The 24,165-nt window shown below is 41.4% G+C and overlaps 1 protein-coding gene across 1 annotated transcript in view; it reads right to left on the bottom strand.

The window, feature by feature from the left end:
* Positions 1-2,683: 2,683 nt before the first annotated feature.
* Positions 2,684-24,165, bottom strand: part of LOC119655744 — a 121,472-nt gene continuing 99,990 nt past the window's right edge. Inside the window, exons 2-3 of the mRNA XM_038061798.1 lie at positions 3,717-3,935; positions 2,684-3,618 (exon numbers count right to left, since the gene is read on the bottom strand). Coding sequence (XP_037917726.1) covers positions 3,281-3,618; positions 3,717-3,935 — 557 coding nt within the window. The 3' untranslated portion in view covers positions 2,684-3,280. The remainder of the gene's footprint in view (positions 3,619-3,716; positions 3,936-24,165) is intronic.

Here is a 24,165-nt window from a genome sequence, read left to right as displayed (position 1 = left end):
TTCTGAGACTGTCTGGTGTCTTGGCCTACGCCATCGCTCCATTCCAAGCAGGCTCTTCTGCGTCTTCTTTTTCTACCATAGATATTGCCCTTATAGACTTTCCAAGCGGGATCATTCTCACCCATACGGATTAAGTCATCCGCCCACCGCAATCTGTTGAGCGGGATTCTATCCACAACCAGACGGTCGCGGCATTGCTCATATATTTCATTGTTATAGAGGCTGCGAAGTAGTCGGTCCCCGTCCAGGGGTCAGAAATTCATCGAAGGATTCTCGAACGCAGTCAAGAGTTCACAATTTTTCTTGCTAAGGCCTCAGGTTTCCGATGAATATTTAAGGACTGGCAAGATCATTGTCTTGTACAGTAAGAGCTATGACCCTATGGTGAGACGTTTCAAGCGAAATAATTTTTGTAAGCTGGAATAGGCAGCAAACAATCGTGCGCGGATTGTGATTTTCGACCCTACATCCCCGACCTCACATCGATCAGGGTCGGCCTAATCAGTCTTATCAATTTCGGGATGCCGAATTCTCTCATAGCTGTGTACAGCTTTACACTGTCTATAATACCATAGGCGGCTTTAAAGTCGATGAAAATATGGTGCAACTGATGTCCGTATTCCAACAGTTTTTCCATCGCTTGCCTCACAGAAAATCTGATCTGTTGCTGATTTGCCTAGAGGGCAGCCTGTTTGGTATGGGCCAATGATGTTCTGGGCGTATGGGGCTATCGGGTCTAGCAAGATATAGGGGAATATCTTATAGATGGTACTCAGCAACGCGATACCTCTATAATTACTGCACTGCGTAATATCTCCCTTTTTATGTATGGGACAGATAATGCCTCTTTGCCAGTTGTCAGGCATTGTTTCGCTGTCCCACACTTTGAGTATAAGTTGATGAACCACTTGGTATAATTGGTCGAATCCATATTTAACCGATTCAGCTGTAAATCCATCGGCTCCTGGCGACTTATGACTTTTAAGCCGATGAATTGCATGGACTGTTTCTTCTATACTTGGTGGTGGCAGTATTTGTCCGTCGTCTTCAGTTGGCGGGACTTCCAACTCGCCGATGTTCTGTTGTTCAGCAGTTCATCAAAGTACTCAACCCATCATTCCAATAATCCCATTCTGTCGGAAATCAGATTTCCCTCTTTGTCTCGGCAGGATGAGCATCGAGGTATATAGGGCTTCATTCTGCTGACTTCATGGTAAAGCTTGCGCACCTGATGCGATTGCTCCCTGTTCTTTTCGAGATTACAGACTTGTTGGTTCTCCCAGGCTTCCTTTTTCCAACCAATTATGTTTGTGGCCGTATTTATAATATCATTCTTCAGGTGATTGTGAAGATCATTTATTGATGCCTCATCTCCAGGATATCTGTCAGCTGCGGTTATTGCGGCATCCATTTCCCCCTTATAGGTGTTACACATGACTTTAGTGTTAACTCTCACCTTCTGGATTCTGGGTGGTGTTGTCATTCGAACTCGGAGGACAAATGGTTAATTTGAATTTTTTTGAGGTTCCACCAACGCATAGGTTGTTTACCAAGATAGTCTCGAGGTGTTTTGGTGTTTTTGGTGTTTTTTTTTGTTCATCATGCAAAAGCGAGTTTCAGCATTTCCGTTGGCATTCAACGGGTAAACTTGTCGAAAGTTTATACGTCTAATTCTCGGACTAGCAACTCATAATATCTAGATGTATGTCTTGTAGCTTTTGATCCAACCAGTGATCAGTGCAGTTACTCCTGTAGGATACTGCAAATTAAACGTCATAACTCTCTGTGGTAAAACCACCAGTCCATTAGTAAGGGAAGTTCTTGGTGTATCAGCTCTCCTTCCTGCTCTACAGCCTAGCATCATCCAGGTGTTGGTGTCGAGGTTACTCAGAGCGTAAAACGTAAGTACAACTATCGATTCAAAGCAAAACTTGTGGCCTCACACATGGGGGGAGTTTCTTTCTAGGGCGGTGAACTGCTCACTATCGTATCTCAATGGTTGGGTGTTATCATGAAAGACGCATCTAGTTGCAAATGAGGACTTAGCCATTGCAGGCCGAGCTCTCTTTGCTGTCATATTAATTTACGAGTTGCGATCTTCAGTGGACCGCTTCTAGTTTGCTGTATCCTTAGTAGGAGTTGTGGTTTGCTCGGAAGGGATTTGCCGAAAGCGGTTTGACCGAGGGTGGTTTACCTTGAAGTATTGCGAAGGTAAAACTTTAGCCTCATAACACATTACCAACTGTAGTCCTGGGTTAGGAATACTGACAGAGCGAACCTGTTCCGGCTCATTCTCAAAGGGCTGGGTCCCGGTTGGGTTGGTTCCCAATTTAATAAGTGGAGAATCTGAGGCTATTATTCCAGGGTTCCCCTTCACTCAGGATGTTAACCAACCGATCGAAACTTTTAATATTTGTTTTTTAATATAATTAGCCTTTTCAAGATTGTCGGCTATGACCTTTGTTTTACTGAGAAAGGTCAATCTATACAGAGCCCCTTTGGCGCCGAGGCTAATTGAAACCGGAGGGTCGCCTGGTCCTTAAAAAAATGCTAAGTAGTAGTTTTCTTATGGTCGATCTATTAATGAAGTAGTTATTGGGAGAGTTCTAAATTAAACTGAAAAGATTCGAAACTAAAATCTAAATCTTTAAGTCGGGATAAAAAGGGAATCAAGTAAAAATAATTTTAATATTAGTAGCATCCTTGATTTATTCTCTATTAAATTTACATATTTGATATTATATATAATAGTTTTGCCGCATATTTCATCTTGGAATTTCGACTTAAAACAAACTTTATTTAAATTTTCACGAGGATTTACTACATATTTGGTGTAACGACTACATGTGCCTTGACGCCATCAAAGCTTCTTGCCCATACATATATATCTTTCTTCTATACTGTATCCTACAATTTTTTAAATTCTAACCATTCTTACCTACTTCACTTCATAATTATGTTTAATGTACTTTATCTTCTGTTTAATTTAATTTAAAGTTATGTAACAAAATAAAAACAAAAAATTTATAATAACTAAATACAAGTGTAATATTTATAGACTGTCGCAGGGCCCATCGATTCCAAACAAGCCAGAAACATTTGAAGAATCAAACCGGAAGATAATTTATCTAGGATCGAACAGGGATGTGCGGTCTTCAAGAAGAGGACCTTTTAAAGGAATTCTTTTCAAAGATTTGTAGTTGTAATCCAAGAGTCACATGCATCCAAAAGTTGTAAGACTTGTTAAATCGATTGGCATTATCTTCAGATCTAATCAAATTCATATCCTTCGTACCGAGTTGGCACACAGTAAAGAGGTCATGACTGATGACAGGAGGAATGTGAAGTAGGTGCTGGATACCCGCTCACCACTGGATGGAGATGGGGTTGTTGAAGTTCCGCTCTGCTTCTCGCTCTGTTGGTTGCCACCCACGGTTAACTTGGCGTTGACTTTCAATTCTTGGGGGTAAATTATACAAGTGTATGTCTGACTGTCCCACTCATTCGTCTTATGGATCGTCAAAGTGTAATTATTGTCAACACTAACACGGTTGTTAGTGGTCTTCACACTTTGTGCTATGACAGTAGTTCCATTCTTCCACATGACGACATTGGTATCTGCAAGAAAATCAGTCGTATCGTTAGTAAAATATATCTCCATAATATCATTTACGTTAACTTGTTCAAGTGTTTATTAAGGGTGCAAAAATACATACGCGAGAGATTCTTTACAGGACACTCCAGAACTGCATCTTCACCTGGCTGGACTTGCTTCATGTATTCCGTGCGAACCAAGACTGGGGGAACTGTCGATTTAAGGACCTCAACGGGTGCCTTTGAATGCGGTGACGAATTGTCATCATCGTATTGGTAGTCGTCGTCATTTTGCACTGGATAGTCATTGTCTTGATCACCTGTCGCTGGTTTGCCACAAACTAAAAAAAAAATTGAAATTATTAATAATATCGACAGTAATTATTGGATATGTTCCTTTTATTAAAAATAAATAATTAATTAATACTCTATTAAATATAACTAATTTTTAAACGATAATTAAAAATACCCTACCAGTTTGTAAATTAGAAAAAAAAGTTTTGGTTTAAGCACATGGCATCTCGGTATATCAATAAATTGGTTTTGTTTGGTTTGGGTGTTTAATAATAACGAGTTTCAAGGTCTATTTAGCACCTGATGCTCTAGAGGATACTATCTTGGGCACCGAGTGGCGAATCTTGATTGGAGGTGACTTCAATGTCGGAGTGCTCAAATCGAGAATTCCTTCTCCAAACTCCCGAGGAAAATAGATCCTAATAAAAAATATAGGGACAAACGAATTCGTCCAGGGCAGAGGCAACTCGATCGACGCTGCCACACCCTAACCCAATCCTTATATTTTTTAAATGATTGGGTACCATGCCCCAAACGAGGGATCCGTGGACCAGAAAAACGTGAGAATAAGTTGCTCTCCATTTGGTCCGGTCCAACATCAAGTGGATGGGGACTTAGGATCTCGTACTTATCCTAAACAATAGATCCTGATAATCACAGCGAAAACGAGCTCGGCATGTTAAACAATGGACGCATGTAAACATTCCGGTGGCCAGTCTATAAGTGGTGTCATGGTGAGACAGTTCTGAAAGACTTCCCGCCGAACGACCCTCAATATATCGCATTCAAAGTGGTTGACACTATATCTTGCGTATACAAGCCCGGCGCTCTCCCTTCGTATGAAACGTCACAAAGGAGAACTTCGGGAGATATGTCAATGATCTTGGAACAGGGCAGATCGGCGCTGGAGAACACTTCCTCGTGCTGCAGCTGCCGATAACACCATCTTAAATTCATTTATAAACTTGGTAACGGTAGCCTGTGTTAATTCTATGTCGTAGACGAATCGTGACAAGCCTGCTATATATTGGTCGATGACGCAAATTGCTGAACTGCAAAAGTAGTATCGTAAGCTCCGCTATTTGACACAAGGTCTAAACCTCCACAATGGCAGGGTACAGATCAGGTAAAAACAGACTCCACAACTAGATGAACTAGAACAAAGCCTGCCGCTAGTAGAAACCAGTGGACGAGGTGGATTAGGATTCGTGGTGACTGCGTTATAAACTAATCACCCGAAAAATCGAAGCTCTCTCCTCCTGTTCACTAAATGCTGAAGAAATGGACCGCATTGCATTGAGGGGGCCGAGAATTGCCTACTTTTCACCAAGGAAGAGGTTAAAGATGCAGGAAATCCCGACTCTGCGACAGGTGTCAAGTTGAGTATAGAATCAAAACCAACGCTAATTACCTTGGATTTAAGCCGAACTGGTAGATGAGCGTTTTCGAGCATAGCAAAATATCAGTACAAGGTCCAGGCAAGATTAGGAAAGCACCATTCCCAAAGTTAGTGGTTTGCAATGGGGTGCTGCACGACGTCGATCACACATTTTTTCCTTGTCGTAGGTGGAATAGAACTCGTCATCAGTTAGAGGTGGATGCACGGGGCTCCCTACGGACAACATTTGTTAGAAAGATACTGAGAGCGCTGATAGCTACAGCCGGGGTTCTTCAAGAAGAAGGTTTAGCTCGACCAGTGCGGATACTGAAGGTTATTTAAACTAACAACTCCGTCCCCCTTCATCACTACTTTTGAAAAAAGTGTGTAAACACACACACGCAATAATTAAAGACACGTGAAGTTTTGTAAAATGAATGTAAAGAATCGAAGTGTTCAAAGGATCCCCCCCACATTCCAGAGCTTGGCTAGCATAGAGGCAAGCAAGCGCGTGTTCACAGACCACCTTCACGTGATAACCGCTGTGTGTTCTTTCTTAATGGAAAACTGCAGAAGGAAAAGGACAAATAAAAGTACCGCAAATTGTACTAACAGCTCTTCTGGATTGGGGGTTAGGTACAGCGGCCAACCCTATATGCAAAACAGTTATTATGGAGTCAAAAAAGGGGCCTCGGAATGGACGGTTTATACAATGACGAACCCGGCAGACAAGGCTGAGGCAGGGTTACTAGAGATGCACTGGGCAGGGACCGGTCTTCTGTAGGAAAGTCACTACACAATATATTGAAGTGGCCATTCAGTAAACCATGTGTTCCCGGTAGGCTTCCTAGTCAGCCAAAAAATGAAACCTTTTGTTATCGGCCTTAAAAACATAAGCGGACGGCTATGCACTCTGCATTTCTCAGTTACGATTTCGAAATAATTTTGGAGATTTCAACAGACAGCACGTATTCGGACAATACGTTGGCTCCCATGCCAATGACAACGGTCTGCGGATTATTCATGGGAAGAGCCACATGAAATGATTGTTGGAAGTATCTGAGCCTCTTCAAACCGACATCGAACGCATTTTATTGCTAAGCGCACAGTCAACACTACCTAGTCGTACGCTTTATATTTACGTATTGTTTGTCAGCTGCAGTTACTCCCTTGTTGGAGGACTGTTTCAATCGCAAATGCATCGCACCAAATGGCCAAGGGTGCACCAAATTGTTCAAGCAGCGTTACCTATTCCAGTTCTTTATTGGAACTAGATTCGCTGGTCCAGTTGATTGGCGAATTTCGGTTAAGTTTGAAAAGGCCGAACGGTAGCCTTCCGTATATCTTCTTCATCAACCGGGATCTAATTAAATGCTCTTACCCAAGCCCAAGTGCAGGCCATGAAAGGTAATAGCTTTAGCTGACTTCCCACCCTCATAAAAGGGGACACACTGGCAGGTAAAAATCCAAAGGCATCTTTCGCTATGCACTTCTAGGGAACATCTTTGGGAGCAGACTCAAAAGTTAAATTAGAATTTGATTTGCAAATATCAAGCCAATCTTCAGAAATAGGTTCCCATGGCTTATTAAATGGTAGCAATTGTTAACTTCAGCCAATTAAACCTGAAATAGCGACTCCTCTTTAAATTGGGAGTTAATAATTTACTTAAAGTGTTCCATGCTTGACGTAAAAGGCCACCAATAGGGATAGAAATTTATTGACTGGAAACCTTCAAATTTCCGTACTTCCTCTTGCTACGAAATATTATCCGTGACCCTGATAACGGAAAATTTATGGCCTTTGGGTGTCGTACAAGGACATGAATGGAACGGCGTGCGCTCCTGGGCAACCGAATTAAGGACCTTCAGAATGCTTGCGAGAGTTCCAGTACAGTATGGTACTGTTCTGCTTGTGGCAATGTGCTGTTGCACTCCGGGAAATCCAGAGTAAGCGTGAATCCGATATCGGATAAATACTTACGACAATCACAAGGCTCATAACCTACGAGTCGGTAGCAGATAGGATAGTAACTGCGAAATTCCGGTCCATTTGGAAAATTCATTAGATAGTACAATCATGCTCACCAATGGAGATTCGCGATAAAAAGAAGAAACAAGCTTTATACAAGTAGCAGCAGTCCAAGACGGGCTTCCTAATGAGGACATTGCGATCGTGATGGGTGACCTGAACGTCAAGATGAGCTCTGCCAACGGTTCGGACATACGAGGGGAACGGAACACATGGTGGTTCCTCCCTCTTCTACTTCCTAGCACCTCCAAGACTCACACAGAATTCATTATTCTGGCCGGAGGAAGGCGAAATAAGTCGGAGACCCGAGGTCGAGCCAGTATTTCTTTTTATTTTTCATTGGGGCTTCGCGTTCGCTGTGTCGGCCGATATTCCTTTTTTGTATTAAAGGACACGTGAAATTTTTAATGATCATGGAGACTATGTCCAAAAGCACTCTCCCTCCACATTCCTGAGCCTAGCTAGTACTAAAGCATGTTTGACGCGTTATGCCCCATTTAGGGGTCACTAACAACCATATATATAGGTATAGACCTAAATGTACAAGGTACGGCGCGGGAACTTTTTTGAAAAGGACATAAAACCATAATTATTTGAAATGTCCTTTTAATCTTTCTATTTTTACATAGAGGCTCATTTAAAATTTTTTTTTAATTCAAAATAATGTCTTGAAAGTGACTTCCAGTCTGGTCAATATATTGAGAGAGTCGAAATCGAAAGTTTTGTTCAACTTTATCCAGTGTGTCCGTGTCGATGTTAGCAATAGTAGCACGAATATTGGTCTTCGACATACCCACGACGAATAGTATACACCAAGGATTTGGGATATTTCCATAAAAAAAATCGCAAGGTGCTAAGTCTGGCGAGCGTGCTGACCATTTAAGATTACCCATCAAAAAGATAGGACGTTCAGAAAAATTCTCGCGCAAGAGAGCCTTTGATGTTCATGCTGTGCGAGCTGTGGGGTCATCTTGTCGGAACCACACATCCCTCAGGTTCATTTCTTCAAGTTTGGGAAGAAAAAATTCTGTAGCGGTGAGAAGTAACTGTAATTGCCTTGTAGTTTTCTTAAAAAAACCTGGAGCCAATAATGCCAGCTCTCGATAATCCACCCCTTGCGTGTAAGGGCTGCTCGTGAAGTTCTCGGGGGTTCGTGCAACTCCAATATCGCATGTTTTATTAACGCATCCTGACAGATAAAAATGTGCCTCATGGCTGACGAACACAAGCGCATCATAAGGTAAGTTTTCGACAGGGACCTTTTCTCGTGAATCGAAATCGCGTCTATTAAGATTTACACCACTGCCACTTTGTATGAATGAAATTTTAAGTCTTCATGCAACTGAATGTTGGCACGCAGATCACTTGTGGGATTTCGCCTTCTATACCTTCTCGACGTTCTTTGAAGTCCTGATGATTTCTGGGAATCCTGTCTTTTTTTACGCTCACTACCAGTATCCATAAACGTCTCCACCTACTGAACCATCGATTTCTGATCAGAAACAGTACCTGCAGGTGCGATTTTTAATCTTTTTCCTAAATAGACGCTGAGTTGCAGTAACCGAACGATTGTTAGAAAAGTAAGTCGCCACGGCGAATACACGCTCTTTTCTTGTCCACTGTCCACCTCATGGTCGTTACTAAACTAACCGTACAAAAAACGTTAGGCTGCCTCTTTTGAATGGGCACATCTCACTGATGTGTGGCGCTCAATTCAATAAGGAAAGTTTTCGCGCCGCGCTTTGTATCTTCTTTTAGTTTCCTAGTCATATTAAGACATTTGGAGCAGTTGAAGTCGAGGAGGCATAAAACGAATGAAATCGGAGAAAGCCACAGGGCCTGCCGACATTGCATCTGAGCTCTGGAAAGCGAAGAGTTGTGACCCAACACTGTGGCTCAGTGAATTCTTTAATCGGGTTATTCAGGAATATAGAACACCATCTGACTGGCAAGAAAGTACTACAATTCCAATATGGGAAAAGAAAGGTAGTCCAGCAGAATGTTCAAATTACCGTCCGATCCGGCTACTACATTCTTGAGAACCGTATTCGCGAAATCATTGAAATAACCGTGAATCAAGCCGGATTTCTGGATCTACAAAAACCGTTTGACCATATGTCACACGAACTCATCTGGTATGCTTTACGACACACTTAATGCCGGAAGAACTCGTGCGCTGGGTTCAATTGCTCTACCGCGATCCGAAAAGTAAGATTCGAAGTGTGATGTATCAAAACTGCTTGGCGTCTCTGTTGGTGTTCATCAAGGGAGCGTCCTCTCACCGCTCCTCTTTGTTCTTGTTATGGATACCGTCACACGAGACATCCAACTTCCAGCACCTGCAGATGATGTTTGTGCAAAAATGGAATCATCGGAATGGAATAAGTGGCGTTCCAAAACTGGTGTTCTTTGTCGTCGACTTACCAACGAACGTCCCAAATCTAAAATTTATCACAATGTCGTCCCTCCTGGCTCTCTATATGGTTCTGAGTGTTGGTCGACTATAAAAGATAATGAACGCCGTCTTGCGGTAATGGAGACGAAGATATTGCGTTGGACTAGTGGCGTGACATATTTTGATCATATCCGAAATGAGAATATCCGCGCTCACTATGGGGTTGCACTGATCGTGGAAAAATTGCGGGAAAGGCGTCTTCGATGGTATGGTCACGCAATTCGCGCTAACGAGAATTCACTTGCCAAGATTGGTCTGAACATTGAAGTCGATGGTAAACGACCAAAAGGCTTGATACGCTGCATGGGGATTTAAAAGCTTCGAGATTGCATCTATATCACGCATGTGATCGAGCTAAATGGCGAAACCGATCACGACGGACCGATCCCGCTTGTAAACGGGACAAAGGCTGAAGAAAAAGAAGAATTATATCAAGACAAATCGGCGAAATATCGGAATAAATGTGTAGATTTAAAGACTTTTCTTCATTTTTGGTTTAAACCCACATCATTTTGTAGAAAGCATAATACAAAAAACCTCCCATACCTACTGCGCGGAGCTTCATATTTCTGATAGATTTCGAGTTTAATCCAATTCTCATTTATTACGAGTTCTCTAAATATGTGAACCTCCAGAGCGGTTGCGAATACCCTAGAAGGTGATAAGCTTTCAATATTTTGAATTGCCATTGCCTCTACAGTTTTTCTAATAATATAGAAATCAAAGATACCAAATTTCAAGGTCGGATACCTTGCGTTCTTACCGAACAGTCTAAAGGCAGCTTTTTCGTTACACACAAAAATATTCAGAGAACAATGTTTATGGAAGTTATCTTCCGATGCACCATCTCCCCTATTATTTCCGGTTTTGGGCTTGGCCTCCCCCTCATGTTTGATTTCCACAGAAAATACATATACACCAGGCACTGCAGCATGCACAGCGTGGCAAGTGCGTGTTCTCTATTGTGACAGGCCGACAACTATCCTTCAGCCGCAAAGGAACGTGCATTATAAAAATAGAAACAAAATAGTTTTCCGGGTTTCCGGGTGATATAACAATTTTCCAGGGGATTTGTTGTTCCTTCCCTATTTGAATTTTAGGCGGCTTCAACAAAATCGATGTAGCAGCAAAATGTATGTAGATTTGTAATCATACATATGTATATATGCACAGCGGTTTGCGGTCACCTGCATAGCATGACATTTCGAAAAAAAATGTCCTTTGCAATGAATTGCGCCGTTTAGCACTTTGCATAGTTTACATACCCTGATAGCTATAAAGCGCTCACAAGGTGGGAATGTAATGAAGAGAATACATCCAGCACGTGGAAAAACCAGGTGAACGGAAAACAAATTTTATGACTGCACATATTTTAAGGTCTTTGGGCGAGGTTGTATTTGTTCCTTTTGGATATACCTACAAACAGACATAAGGATAGAGACCTGATTTAAAAAATGTTGCATGTTAACACTTAGTTGGCAACAGGAGCAAAAGTCGAGGTGAACAGCATATGGAAGTGACTATTTAGTTCACGAAACTATTAAGGCCATTAAGAACATTTTGAATGCATGGGAAACGTTTGCTTGTTTGACGTTTATTGATTCTCACGAGTTAAATAACGTGATTAGTATGCATATTTTGTATTGGGAAACATTATCATTTTCCACGGCCTTTAGAGTTTCCTTTAACTGTCATTTTCAGGGCGGGAATTCCTTCTTTTTTATGATGCTAGTTACAATGAAAATAGAAGCTACCCAGGTGTCTGAAAACCATTCCGATTAAGTTGCCAGCTCATTACTAGGGAGTCGGTTCCAGACAGGACACTGACTGCAAGATTTCAGTTCAGAATGTGCAACATTTTAATAGTAGTGTTACACAGAAACTGAAACTTCTATTCGAGAGGCGGAGGAGGCTTCCTATGGGAAATTAAATGCAGCCCAGGAGAGAATATTTGAAAATAGCTTTACGATTGTTATGGGTGAAATGACCGCTAAGGTAACCTCTGACAACTCCTTACGATGCGGGTAATGGTGGGAGGTTTGTGGATGTCTGCAGCTTCCATCGTCTCGTCATTGGTGGTACATTTTTGGAGCACAGAGCTTGCCATTAGTTCAGTTGGGTTTCGACTGGTCGGGAAGGTACCAGCAATTAGACAGGGTCCCGCCATCAGCAGTAAATTCAGGAGCTAACTTTAGAATGCACATAACAAAAGGGGCACTGGCATAGGCCTCAAAAGGGATCATCATCCAATGGTTGCTTGCTTTCCCTTGCGTTCACCACTTCTCACAGAGAACGGCTATCTTGCTGATCAGACGGCAGATGCCTTAAATAATCTAGTTGAGAATATTGATGAGCGTTGGGATACCATTAGAAATGCTCTTTTCTTCGGCTTTACTCAGATCATCGGACACGTTGCGAAGAAGCGTCATAAGATCTGGCTGACTGAGGAAACGTGAAAGCGGGTCGTTGAACGGAAGGAACTGAATACTCGGGCCGCTGCGAGGGATGGCGATCGCAAAAGAACTTGCATGCGGTCTCAGATCTTTCTATTGTCCTTTCTATTGAAAGCAGCTGAAGAGGTGGAAGGAAATTCCACCACGGTTCCCAACCGTATCACATTCAGTGTAGTTCCATTTCATGTGGTCTTCCAAATAGAAGCGAAATCACCTCGAACATCAATGTACTCAAACCGCTGGGCTTGACGACCAAGCCGCGGAGCTATTCATCGCTGCTCCTGCAGTTTTCCCAAAACCCGTCCGGATTGCATTCTGTCAACAATATTATTTCTTCTGGTTATCTGTGACGATCTTGATACTGCCTTACCTGGAGAACGCGGACGGGATTAATGGAATTTGATTTCTGTCCTGAAACACCCCGACCATGCTGATGACATCTGTTTGCTCTGTCATCGGGTTATGCACTTTGACTAAATGTCTCTGGTTCTAGGTAAAGAGGCAGGAAGAGATGGACTGAAGATAAACGCCAACAAAATCAAAGTTCTCAGTCTGACTGGTTATCGCACTTTAACTGTCTTCATTAATGGTCAAAGCATCGAACGTGTCGACCGATTTTATATTCAAGAAGTGTCATTTCCGCCAAAGATGTAATCGACGTATTAAAAGCGCCTTGTCGAAAATTGGCAAATACAGTTATTTCAACATCAAGATCACGTTGGAATTGTGCTGTGCTAATATTCTTTCTTTGAGGAAATAGTACATGGAAGGTGTTATTTGGAAACTGCAAGTTTGAAGCCTGATACAATTTCGAACGAAGAACTTCGTCAGCGCACAGACCACCTACTTATGGATGTGTTGATCAGAAAGTGAAAGTGGCAATGGATAGATCACAAATTAAGAATGAGTGGCAATCCCATTGCTGGCTACGACATCCAGTGGAACTCACTCTCCCAGGTGTTAAACGAGTGGGCCGTGTAGGTGAGGTTGATGTCCTATACCCCCAAACAAGGAATCGATGATATGTCCGTTAGGACTGTAACTACAGCGGGTCGCGGCTTCCGCGTGAGGAGCTCACTTATTAACGTCACGTGGTAATCAGTAAATTAAGTAACTGTGGGGCGTTATTCCCCATCAATTGTCACCTGTACTACTTCAGAGGAAGTTGGTATTTTTGTGGTGATATTTTACCTCATCCTAATCCGCGTACTCATCACTATTTGTCTGGGGTCGTATCATCGGAGTACGCTAGCCTGACACTATCTCAAACGAACAATTTGGCCGGCCCAAATGCTTGGCACTCATATATACGATATGATAGGAAGACGGAAGTGGCAGTGGATAGGTCACACACTAAGAAGAGCGACAATTGCATTGCGGGCTAAGTCATTCAGTGGAATTCACTCACCGAAAATGACCGACAAATGGGTCGCTCCGAGAATACTTGGCGCAAAACAGTAGAGGGGCAGCGTGAACATCTCGGAAAGTCGTGAGGTGAGTTGAAGCGGATTTCATGTAACCGCGAGCGATTTCGCTTAGGTGTGGTTGACTCGCTAAACCCCACCAAGGGGTGAAAGGCAGCCATATATAATCAGCGCGCTGAGCGAATTAGCGTTTCCTAGCGGTACCACAAAGAGATACTCCTACGATGATTTTATCTTTGACGTGCTATCAAGGATCTTGCACCTTGATGAGTTTTCAGTGGGACACGCATTCAATAAATGCTTTTTAACACATCGGGGATCAAAAGAAAATGTCGACCGAGTGGCTTGAATTCATTTTATTCTCTTTTCATAAAACTAAAGTGATGAAAGTAAAAAAATCCAGACCATGAGCGGAATTTAAAACTGAGGGAATTGGATGTGCTTTCTGCGCGTGCCAAAGGAGGCAACGTTGATTGGTTTCCCAGACGACCTAACGGTGGTAGTAGTTGTGGAACACCTGTAGGACGTGGAACTGTATGGAAGTGAAACCATTCATAAGATCAAACCATGACTTCAAATGTTGAAACTGTATATGGCGGAAGATAAGACGGAACAACCAATTGCGGGAAAAACAATACTGTCAAAATCCGGATTGGTAATCGCGAGGTCATTTCAAAATCGCTCATTAGATACCTGCCGGATCGATGCCAGATTGAGCTTCAAGGGACATCAGAATTTTGCGCGCAAAAAGGCAGCAAAGGCTACTCATCTCTAGCAAGGATCATGCCTAATATTAGGGGACCAAAATTCAGTCGCCGACTGCTTATGGCAAGGATGGTGAAATCCATCCTGTTATACGGGGTATCTCTCTGGGCGTGCGCACTGGATGATACAGTGAACTAAGGAAGAGTATGTTCGGCATATAGGCCAATGCCGCTAAGGGTGTGCAGTGCATATAAGACAGTGTCCAGTAAGGAAAGGTGTGCCATCGCGGGGATTTTTCCTTTGGATCTTCTAGCAAATAAAGCAGACTGTCTCCATGAGATAAGGAGGGTAAATTCGGCCGAGGTGATTGGTGGCTTCCAGAAAATCGCTAGGAAGGAGCTGCACAGGAGATATACTCAACCCATGTATTGAGAGATGGGTCGAGGGGAAGCATGGAGAGTTAAATTGCCACCTAACACACTTCCTTACGGGACACGGTGAATACAGGGCATACTTACATCGCTTCAGATTGGATTAGTCCCTAGACTGTCCCGAGGGCGTCGCTACACTCGAGGACCCAGAGCACATTATGTTCCATTGTCTGAGATTCGCAATTGAAAGAGGCAGGTTAAACGATGACCTCAACGCATTTATGGGACCCAACCATTTCGTGGAGGAAATGCTGAGGTCAGAAGGAAATTGAAGTGTGAAAAACGCAACAGTATTTGCGATACAGGAACACTGGATCGAGTCCAGAAAACGCGACAGACGGACGTGGCTAAGTCGAAGTATTAGTTCAGATTGGTCCCACGGGGATATGGGCGTAGAAGTGCGAGTGGTTTTAGTGGGGAAGAATCCCATACCCTGCTGCAACCTGGCGCACCTATAAAAAATACATACTTTGGTATGTGTTACATAAGCCAACTGCTAGAGCTGCACCAAGGTAAGGTTTCGTAAAGGAGTATTCTTCGCGGAATCCTTCATCTGGAACAGTAAAATGCCATTCATTCGCTCAAAGTCAAAAAGTATTAAGGAACCAAGCTCAGGTAATGAGAAGCTAGACAGGGTAGCTGAATCAATTCCAGTGATGTCCTTCGGGTGTGCTTAGCTCACGTACGCGAACGATGCTGTCGAATTGCACAAGACTCAATTGGTACCTGACCAGAGGTTTATTCACTGGAAACGATATAGTCTTCCGGGCCGGTTATTTGCGGTTGATCCCCTTGTGGGAATTTGTTCTTGGCGATACCGGTGAGGGAAAGTTTTTTGAATTTGTCGTGGAGTTGCGTTTCCTTCCGATCGAGTGCCGGCCTCAAAGATGGCGAAAATGTTTGATATTCTTTGTATCTACTTGTGTAAGTATGAAGAGTACACTTTTCTATCCCTTCCTATATTGGTAGGTATTTAATATTCGTTTTGAGAATGATGGGGTCCTAAGTCCGCATCCATTGTTAACCTCGATCTCTCGAGTACATAATAAGGAAAATGCCGGTTGATACGAAAAGTACTTTACTCTGTAAGACTAAACGAATTGTAGTCCCTCTAGACGACATCTGACAATTTTCTGTCATGTTTTTCACTTCCCTTTATGTCTCCCTATGAAACCTAACCTGAGAAGTGAAGCATGTAGGATTATAAATAAATCAATGGAATAAAAATTAAAACAATGACATAAACAGAAAAGGTCCTTAGATGAGCTGTAGTAGCACGACAACTGAAGGTACTGCTAGCATGAAGCTGAGAGGAGCTGTAGGACAACAATCCACGCTGGACGCTTCAGGTAGGCTTTGTGTATTTCTTATATAAAAAATATTTGAGTGGACATTTGTCCGATTAGAGCCTAGCACGTAATATATGCATATATTATATGAGAATACCCACTTTCGCGTGATACTGACATTCATAGTTTTGGATTTGCACAGAAGCGACAACTTTGACCTATTATAACTTTGTTAGTACTAGTGCGATTTCTACCAAACTTGATAGAATTGTGCTCTATCTTATAGCGCACATTGCTGCAATTTGGTGATTCTTGGATGAACTTGAGGAGGGTTTTGCAGCCAATTACTGACAATTATAGTAACATTCTATTAATTACTTTATTTGTACAGATATCGGTATGAAGGGTATTTCGGAGCCTAGGCGCCATATAGTGGCAGCATCCTGATTTTTTTCAGATTTCTCGACTTCGGAAAGATTTCAGACCTTTCACCACATGACTGCTGTATTCGGTGAAAAAAAATTTACATCCCCTTTTTGCACGTATGGGGACGCCCCTTAAATTCGGCGCGGAATGATGTAACTCACTGTATGCCTGAGCGTTCACAGTTCTCGCCTTTCCACTAAATTAGGGGTCAGTCGCCTTCTACGGCAAAAATGCGAATGACAGACAGACAGAAAGACAGTAAACCGATTTTAATAAGGTTTTGTTTTAAACAAAAGTGTAAATCATAGATTTTTAAGAAAATATTATCTTAATTCTCAAAATGTTGTCGGTGAACTGAAAAAGGAAAATCGAATTGGGAAATTGATTTTTTTACAAACTTCCATAACCTATCCAAATGGTTCAATCCTGTCGCAGGATATTTTGATTATAATGCATATGGGTAAGTAGCAGCATAATTAATTTTGATATTATTTCTGAAAATACTCCATAAGAAAAAAAGTTAAAGCTTCATTCTGGCAGATGCGCGCACAAACCCAACAATGACCCTATCTTTTGTTCCAAAATACCCTATATTCCCTTATATATCAGCCCTCATATTCTCCTCATCAGTTTCCAATCGCATAGTGACGAAAATAAAACCACCCTCTATTTTCTTCCTGAATCCAAAAAACTACAGGCACTCGAAAAACAAAACCGAAAAAGAAAAGAAAAACATTGGGAGCGTTGACAGCGTAAGTTCATTCTGGAGGAGTGTTCTTCGATACAACGACCCAATATTGCTTTGAAACATTTGTAGATTTGTTTACCAGCCCCCATTCATCTTGACCTCAATGTCACCTTTTTCGCTGTCTCTAGGATTCAATGAAGATCAATGGAGGGTCTATTAACTAAATTAAACCCCATTAGTATAGATGTGTACCAATAGTTCTAGGATAAGGACAACGATATTGGCCTGCGGTGAGTTATATCACAAATATTTCGCTTTCGTATGGACGCAAGGGTGGAAAGGGTGTGGTTTTATGAGGCTAATTAATTCAAATTAACGAGTCCTTTGGGCAACTCGCAGGTTCATTAAATGTGTTCATATATATTCATTTGTACGAATGGACACTGTGCAATACTCTGCAGGAATCATGGCTAATCTTTCCGCGTATTGAGATACATTTGCATCCTGTGAACTATGTATCTTTTTGCTGTGAATAAACTTGGATAATATTTATGTACTTTTCGTATATAATAGATACATAGGATTTGCAACATGTCCTTCTCGTAAAAGTGGTTTCAATCCGGGTATATTTCGTTGAATGGTTGATGCAGATAGTCACTTGAATCTTTTGTTGTAACAGTTTGTCAACGCGCTGCATGAATACTTCTGGAAAACGTAACCCAGATTTTAATCTCTGGTGTTGAGAAATGATTCCTACAAGTTTTTAGAACATTTTCAAAAAAAAATTGTATTTTCAGTTGGTTGTGATACAACTTTCGGAAAAAGAACAACTGATTACATAAAAGGTATACGTAATCGAACATGTTACTTCGTATCCTCTTTCAAAGGTACAGCCGCGCTTTAATTTATGTCCCTTCAGGCTTATCGCTTTCCTAAATCTTCACCATTACCGAAATGGTACCCAATTTCATACCCTACTGGGAATTGAGTTGTCTTTTGCCTCTTAATCTTGACGGTAAACATCTCCCTGCGCATTGTTAATAAATGCGGCAACATCCGTTAACAGTTCACGTAGCACTTATTGGACAAATCCATTGTTCTACTAGTCAACACCGATACCACTTTCAAATTGAATATTTAAAGTACATTATGGTTCATATTGTATCAGGAATTTGACTCTCAAGGAATTTTAAGTAGATATTTAACCCTATTCAATTGCAATGGTAGCATGGAGGGAGTCGGTTTTTTTAAACAGATAGTTCAATGCTTTAAGGGGGTCATCCCGTATGTCGGGTTGGATAACTCGATTTTTTCTGCATGAATTGTTTAGGTTGTTGCACATGAAATGGCCGATTTGGTACTAAAATTTGAAACAACTGTAAATTTTACAAAAATTTATTTAATTAGTCAAAATGGATGCTAGTCAATTCAAAACACTACTCCCAGCAAGATACAAGAGCATGTATGCCAGGTTCGTAGGGGTCCAACTTTCGGGTGTTGATAAACTCGTCAAAGGCAATTTTGACGGCCTCTTCATCACAAAATTGTTTTTCCGCCAAAAAAAGATCCAAATGCTTAAGAAAGTGGTTGTCGGTTGGCGAAAGGTCCGGTGAATATGGTGGATGAGTCTCCTAATGCAATTCATTTAACTTTTGAACCGTTGTTCTGAATACATGAGATCGTGCATTGTCGTGAAGGAATATCACACCATCTCTGTTGACTAATCTCGGCCGTTGAATACTCTATTTTTGGTGCATTTCCTTGAGTTGGGCACAGTATTTCTGTGCATTTATCGATTCTGCAGGTGCCAAAAAAGAATACTGGATAACTCCAGCTGTAGACCACCAAACAGTCACCATTACTTCTTCGGATGGAAGCTCTGTTTCGGCATATGCTTCGGTGGCTCATTAGCATCTAGCCGTTGTACAGATCGGCGACAATTGTCGTATATTCATTATTCTGTGCAAAAAGGGATCGCTTCTGTTGCGGGAGAGTAAAAAACTGCAAATTTCCATTCGAAGCGCCATGTTTTGTTCCGTAAGGGCATGCAGAACCCATTTGTCGAGGTTTTTCACCTTTCCAAGTTGTTACAAGTGCCGGGAAACTGTCGAATAGTGTACGCCCAGTTTCTCTGCAATGCCTCTCAAAGGCTAACGTGTGTCAGGACCATCGATTGGCAACGACAAGCTGCATTTACTAGTCGAATCCGACTCCTTGATTAAATGTAGGAGTATTTATACTTGATTATCCGATACCAACAGCGCCCAGCGGTGGTGGTTTGACACAGCAAAATCGCAACTAACTTCGCTTGATTGCCAAATCGGCCATTTCATGTGCAACAACCTAATATATATAGTGGAGAATATGTGGGCAAAGGGATTTTCCGATATTTCGAGTCGTTTGGAAATTACAGTGTTAAACAGGTAAGCAATTTTCAGCCGCGGCTCGAGCACTCGATGAGAAAGAGCATCGAATCTTTGTAAGGTTTTGTGTAAAACAAAACCTTATTAAAATCAATTCACTGTCTGTCTGTCTGTGGTGGACAGATGGGAACTATGAAATCCCACGAATACAGCAAGTGACATAAATTTAGGTGGAGTTTAAAGGGGAGCTCCTTATACATGGAAGGGGGGGATTTAAAAAAAATTTTTACCGAATATAGTCGTGTAGAGTATCAAATGAAAGATCTCGATTAGCACTTTCTGAAACCGACATTAGTTTTGGCGTGAATTGCAAGGTACACGAGTCAGGAGCCAAAATGTACGCACTTAAAGTGAGACAGGACTCACTTTCGGAAACTACACAGCCCAAAAATCCGAAAAGTCAGGCTTGGATGAAAGCTAGGCCTCAAAACATGTCCCATTCCAATATCTGCTCAAAAAAACTTACCAATAGTATATTACCAACTTTTAGAAATTTACTGAAAAACCCCCCTTAGATTCATCCTAGGACTACCAAATTCTGCTATCAGCCAATGGAGAACTGCGGTATGCTCCTCACAAAGGGAAACACAAAACCTTTTATACCTGAAGCGTCAAGCTTCTGGTTTCCCGACTTGTTTTACCTGAGCCTTATAAATTCGAATACAGGTTTAAATATAAAAAGATGGAAAACCAATCAATTGTCTAAACTTATTTGTTAGTTGGAATAAAAAGGATAATCCTCATATCCTCCTCCTATAAATTGAGTTATATTTTGTTGTAATTATTGTGCTGTTTATGTGGTCAATGATTTTTTAAATGGATCGTACGAAGGCAGATTGCTTTAACGTTCAACGTCATGCTCGCACTAAAAAACGAGTATTTAATGGGAATCGATATTTACCGGAGAAGAAAAAGGACTTCGCATCAACATCAGCAAAGAAACCTTTAGCAAGCATGAACATGGATGTTCCAATTGCAACAAGTTTTGTATATTGTATACTACATTTTGCTGGAGTCTTATCCGGTATTTCTACATATGTAATATGCAGAAAATGTGAAAGCGATGTGACTTTTTCCCAGTGTACTTTGCGAGGCATGGGGTTCAAAACTAGTATTTCGTGCTAGTGCGAAAAAACGGGCATGATCAACTCATGTTCTATGACAGGAAATGCGTACGAAGTGAATCAGCATTTTGCTGTTTATGAAACTGTTCTCTCCTTTGTTGTTGTTCAGAAGAGAGAAATGAACAATAAGGCTGGCAAACCAGAAAATGAATTCACAGTTTCCGGTGATGGAACATGGAATGGATGCGTCAATGAAGAGCAGTTTTTGTGGGGGATATAATTCTTGGAAAAACAAACGAATTAGTGATCCAGTTGCCTACCAAATATGGTATGAATCCCATCCACCTGAATGTACCATAAGTCATACAGGAAGCCCTGGCAAAAAGGAGGTCTATGCCATTGTGGAAATGTTCTCATGATCCACTCAAAAGCATGGTATGAAGTATCTCACATACGTCGGCGATGGTGATAGCAAAACATTTGGTGGAATTTTAAAAAGCGAACCATATGGAAAGGAGTACGTAGTAGTAAAAAAAGAATACGTATGAAATGTCGAAAAGAGAATGGGAACGGGGCTCAGAAATGCAAAGAAGTATCACAAAGGCATTGATGAAAAAGGGGCTGGACAACTTACTGATAAGGTTATTAACGACCTCACTACATTTTTGGGGCTAGCTATTCGGCCACATGCAAACTCGATAGAAGGAATGAAGCAAGAAATTTGGGCAACTTTCTTCCAAATATGTTCTACAGACAAAAATCCTCAACATCAAAATTGTCCAGCAGGGGAGGACAGCTGGTGCAAATGGCGCAAATCGGAAGCTAAAGGAGAACTGAATAGTTTCCACCACGACAAGGCACCTCTGACTGAAGAAGTTCAAACAGTCATCAAACCAATCTTCGAAGGTTTGTCACGAGATAATCTGTTGAACCGATGTTTAGGAGCAGAAACCCAAAATAACAATGAGTCGTTAAATGCATTGATCTGGACTTTCGCTCCTAAACACCTCCATTCTGGGGCCAAGATCGTTGAAATAACCACTTTTCTGGCTGTAATTATTTTCGATGAAGGATTCAATGGCATTCTGAAAATCCTAGTGACAATAGGATGTCGACTGCCGTAATGAAGCGCGAATTTGGTGGTCCGAATGACGATCGACTGAGCACAGCGCCCTCCAGCATGGCAGCAGAAAAACACCTTTTTTGGAGATGGGTGCATAAATTGACAAGTATTTCGAAAATTAGCTACGATATCAAGCTAACAAAATTATCACATATACTAAAGATGTCAATAAATATATGGTGAAAAAATCAAGTTTGTATCTTTATTCAGTCCTTCAAACAAATTTTCAAAAAAAGGAAAATAACTGCCTTCACACGGGATGACCCCCTTAAAAGTAAAATCCAATTCCCGAAGAATAAACGCAGTTAAGAATATAAAAGTCTATTCGATTGTGTAGCTTCATCCCTTTTACTAAAAGGAGTCAATTGGATTCCTAAAACTATACAAAGCAACTATCTTTATATGGAGAAGATTGTCACTTACTCTCCTCACATGGAATATTCCTTAAAGAACTCTATAACCATTCCAAACTGGTATTCCCCTGACGCACCTGGAAAATATTAACCACGTCATCCTCAATTAACTGGGAGCACGTTTTCACGAAATATTTTTGCATTTTCTAATTTCGGCTTAGGAATCTCAACAATCGAAAATGCTTTCATCTAATTTTGAAATCGTTCTAGACAATATACGTAGCTGCGAATGAAGAATGTTTGACTTATGAGTGTATTCACTTAATACGGTTCGATTCCATCTTGTTGCTGATATATGGTAGCCACATGCTGTTTTCGAATTACAAACACGTTGCTTAACGTGGCGACTCGAATGGAATTTAATAACAGTTCAAAGAATATTCCAAGGCGTGATGGATTCTCACAGGTGAGGATTGATTTTTCGAATGGTTGAGTGAAAGGTGTTAATGGATTCCTAGTTTTCAAGTATAGCCTTTCATTGGGAGCAATCATTTATATTGCCTGGGATATTTCTTTATTAATAAAATTGCAATATACCCAATTTGGGTTTTGATCCTCTTCCCGCGACTGGCAGTGTTTTGATGAGTGGGAATTCCAATTAAATAATAAATAATTTCATACTTTCTGCATAGAACTCATGTTTTTATTAAGAGGATCTTCTACCATCGTGAGTTCAAACAAGTCGGGAAACCGAAAACTTGACGCTTCAGGTATAAAAGGTTTTGTCTTTTCCTATGTGACAAGCATAACGTAATTCTCCATTGGCTAACAGCATTGACTCGAGATATTTTAATTGCTCATGTCGTCCGTTTGCCGCTCTCTACAGTTCTGAATGTTGACCGACTAAAAAAGACAGTGAGCGGCGTCTTGCGGAAAAGGAGACGAAAATATTGCATTGCACTGGTGGCGTGACACGTTTTGATCACGTCCGAAATGAGGTTATCCGCGAATGACAAAGGATTGTGGAAAAACTGCAAGTGAGGCGTTTTCGATGGTATGGTTACGTATTTCGCGTTAACGAGAATTCACTTGCCAATATTGGTCTGAACATCGAAGTCAACGGTAACTGACCAAAAGGCCCGCCGAAACAACCGTGGCTTGATACGCTGGATGGGGATTTAAAAGCCTCGCAATTACATCCAGATCAGTCGTTTGATAAAATAAAATGGTGAAACCGATCACAACGAGCCGGCCCCGTTTGTGAACGGGACAAGTTTTGAAGAAAAAGAAAAAGATGTGAGGAATGACGAGTGCATGGCAACTCTGTGTCACATAGTTAAAAATTCCATTATCCTCTAGTTTGTAGAAAGTGATTTAGGTAAATCATTTGATGGAAAGCCCTGTAGTGATAATAGTCAATCTCATACGCTTCATACTCTGAGTTTAATACTATTAGCAAATGCAAGCTCTATATTATAGTCTACATTGCTGCAAAATTTAGTGCTGTTAGGATGAACTTAAGGCGGATTCTGCAGCCAATTACTGAAAATTGTAGTAATATACTATTATTATTATTATGACAGGTAGACAGACAGACTTTCCCGGTGAAAGTCTACCAAACCATCAGGAGATACGCGTCAGTGACTTTGCTTGGACTAAAGTAGAGCGAAAAAGTAGGCCATAAAAGAGGTCGCGGCCCGTTGTGTTGATTATAAAATCAACAAGCGCCCTGACATATGCGGAAATCTTGCGGAAAGTGAAAACAGACAGTTCCCTCTTGGACTTGGGTGAACATGTGAACCGTATAAGACGCACGCAGAAAGGCGATTTGCTCCTGGAGCAAGAGAAGAAGATCAAGTCATCATTGGGCAAAGTAGCGGAGGTAAAGGTAAGCCAGGACCCAATGCTAATTGAATGTAAGGTTCTGAATGAGATCACCACAAAAGCCAAGATCTGCGAGGCCTTAAAAACTCAACTCGGGCTAGAATTCGATGCTTGAGTCCAATGTGATAAGGCTCCGTAAAGCACATGGTGGT

The sequence above is a fragment of the Hermetia illucens genome, chromosome 4 (genome assembly GCF_905115235.1).
Source record: "Hermetia illucens chromosome 4, iHerIll2.2.curated.20191125, whole genome shotgun sequence".
Classification (NCBI taxonomy): domain Eukaryota; kingdom Metazoa; phylum Arthropoda; class Insecta; order Diptera; family Stratiomyidae; genus Hermetia; species Hermetia illucens.
The sequence above is the reverse complement of the archived record's forward strand: the minus strand, read 5'-3'. Positions and strand labels throughout refer to the sequence as shown.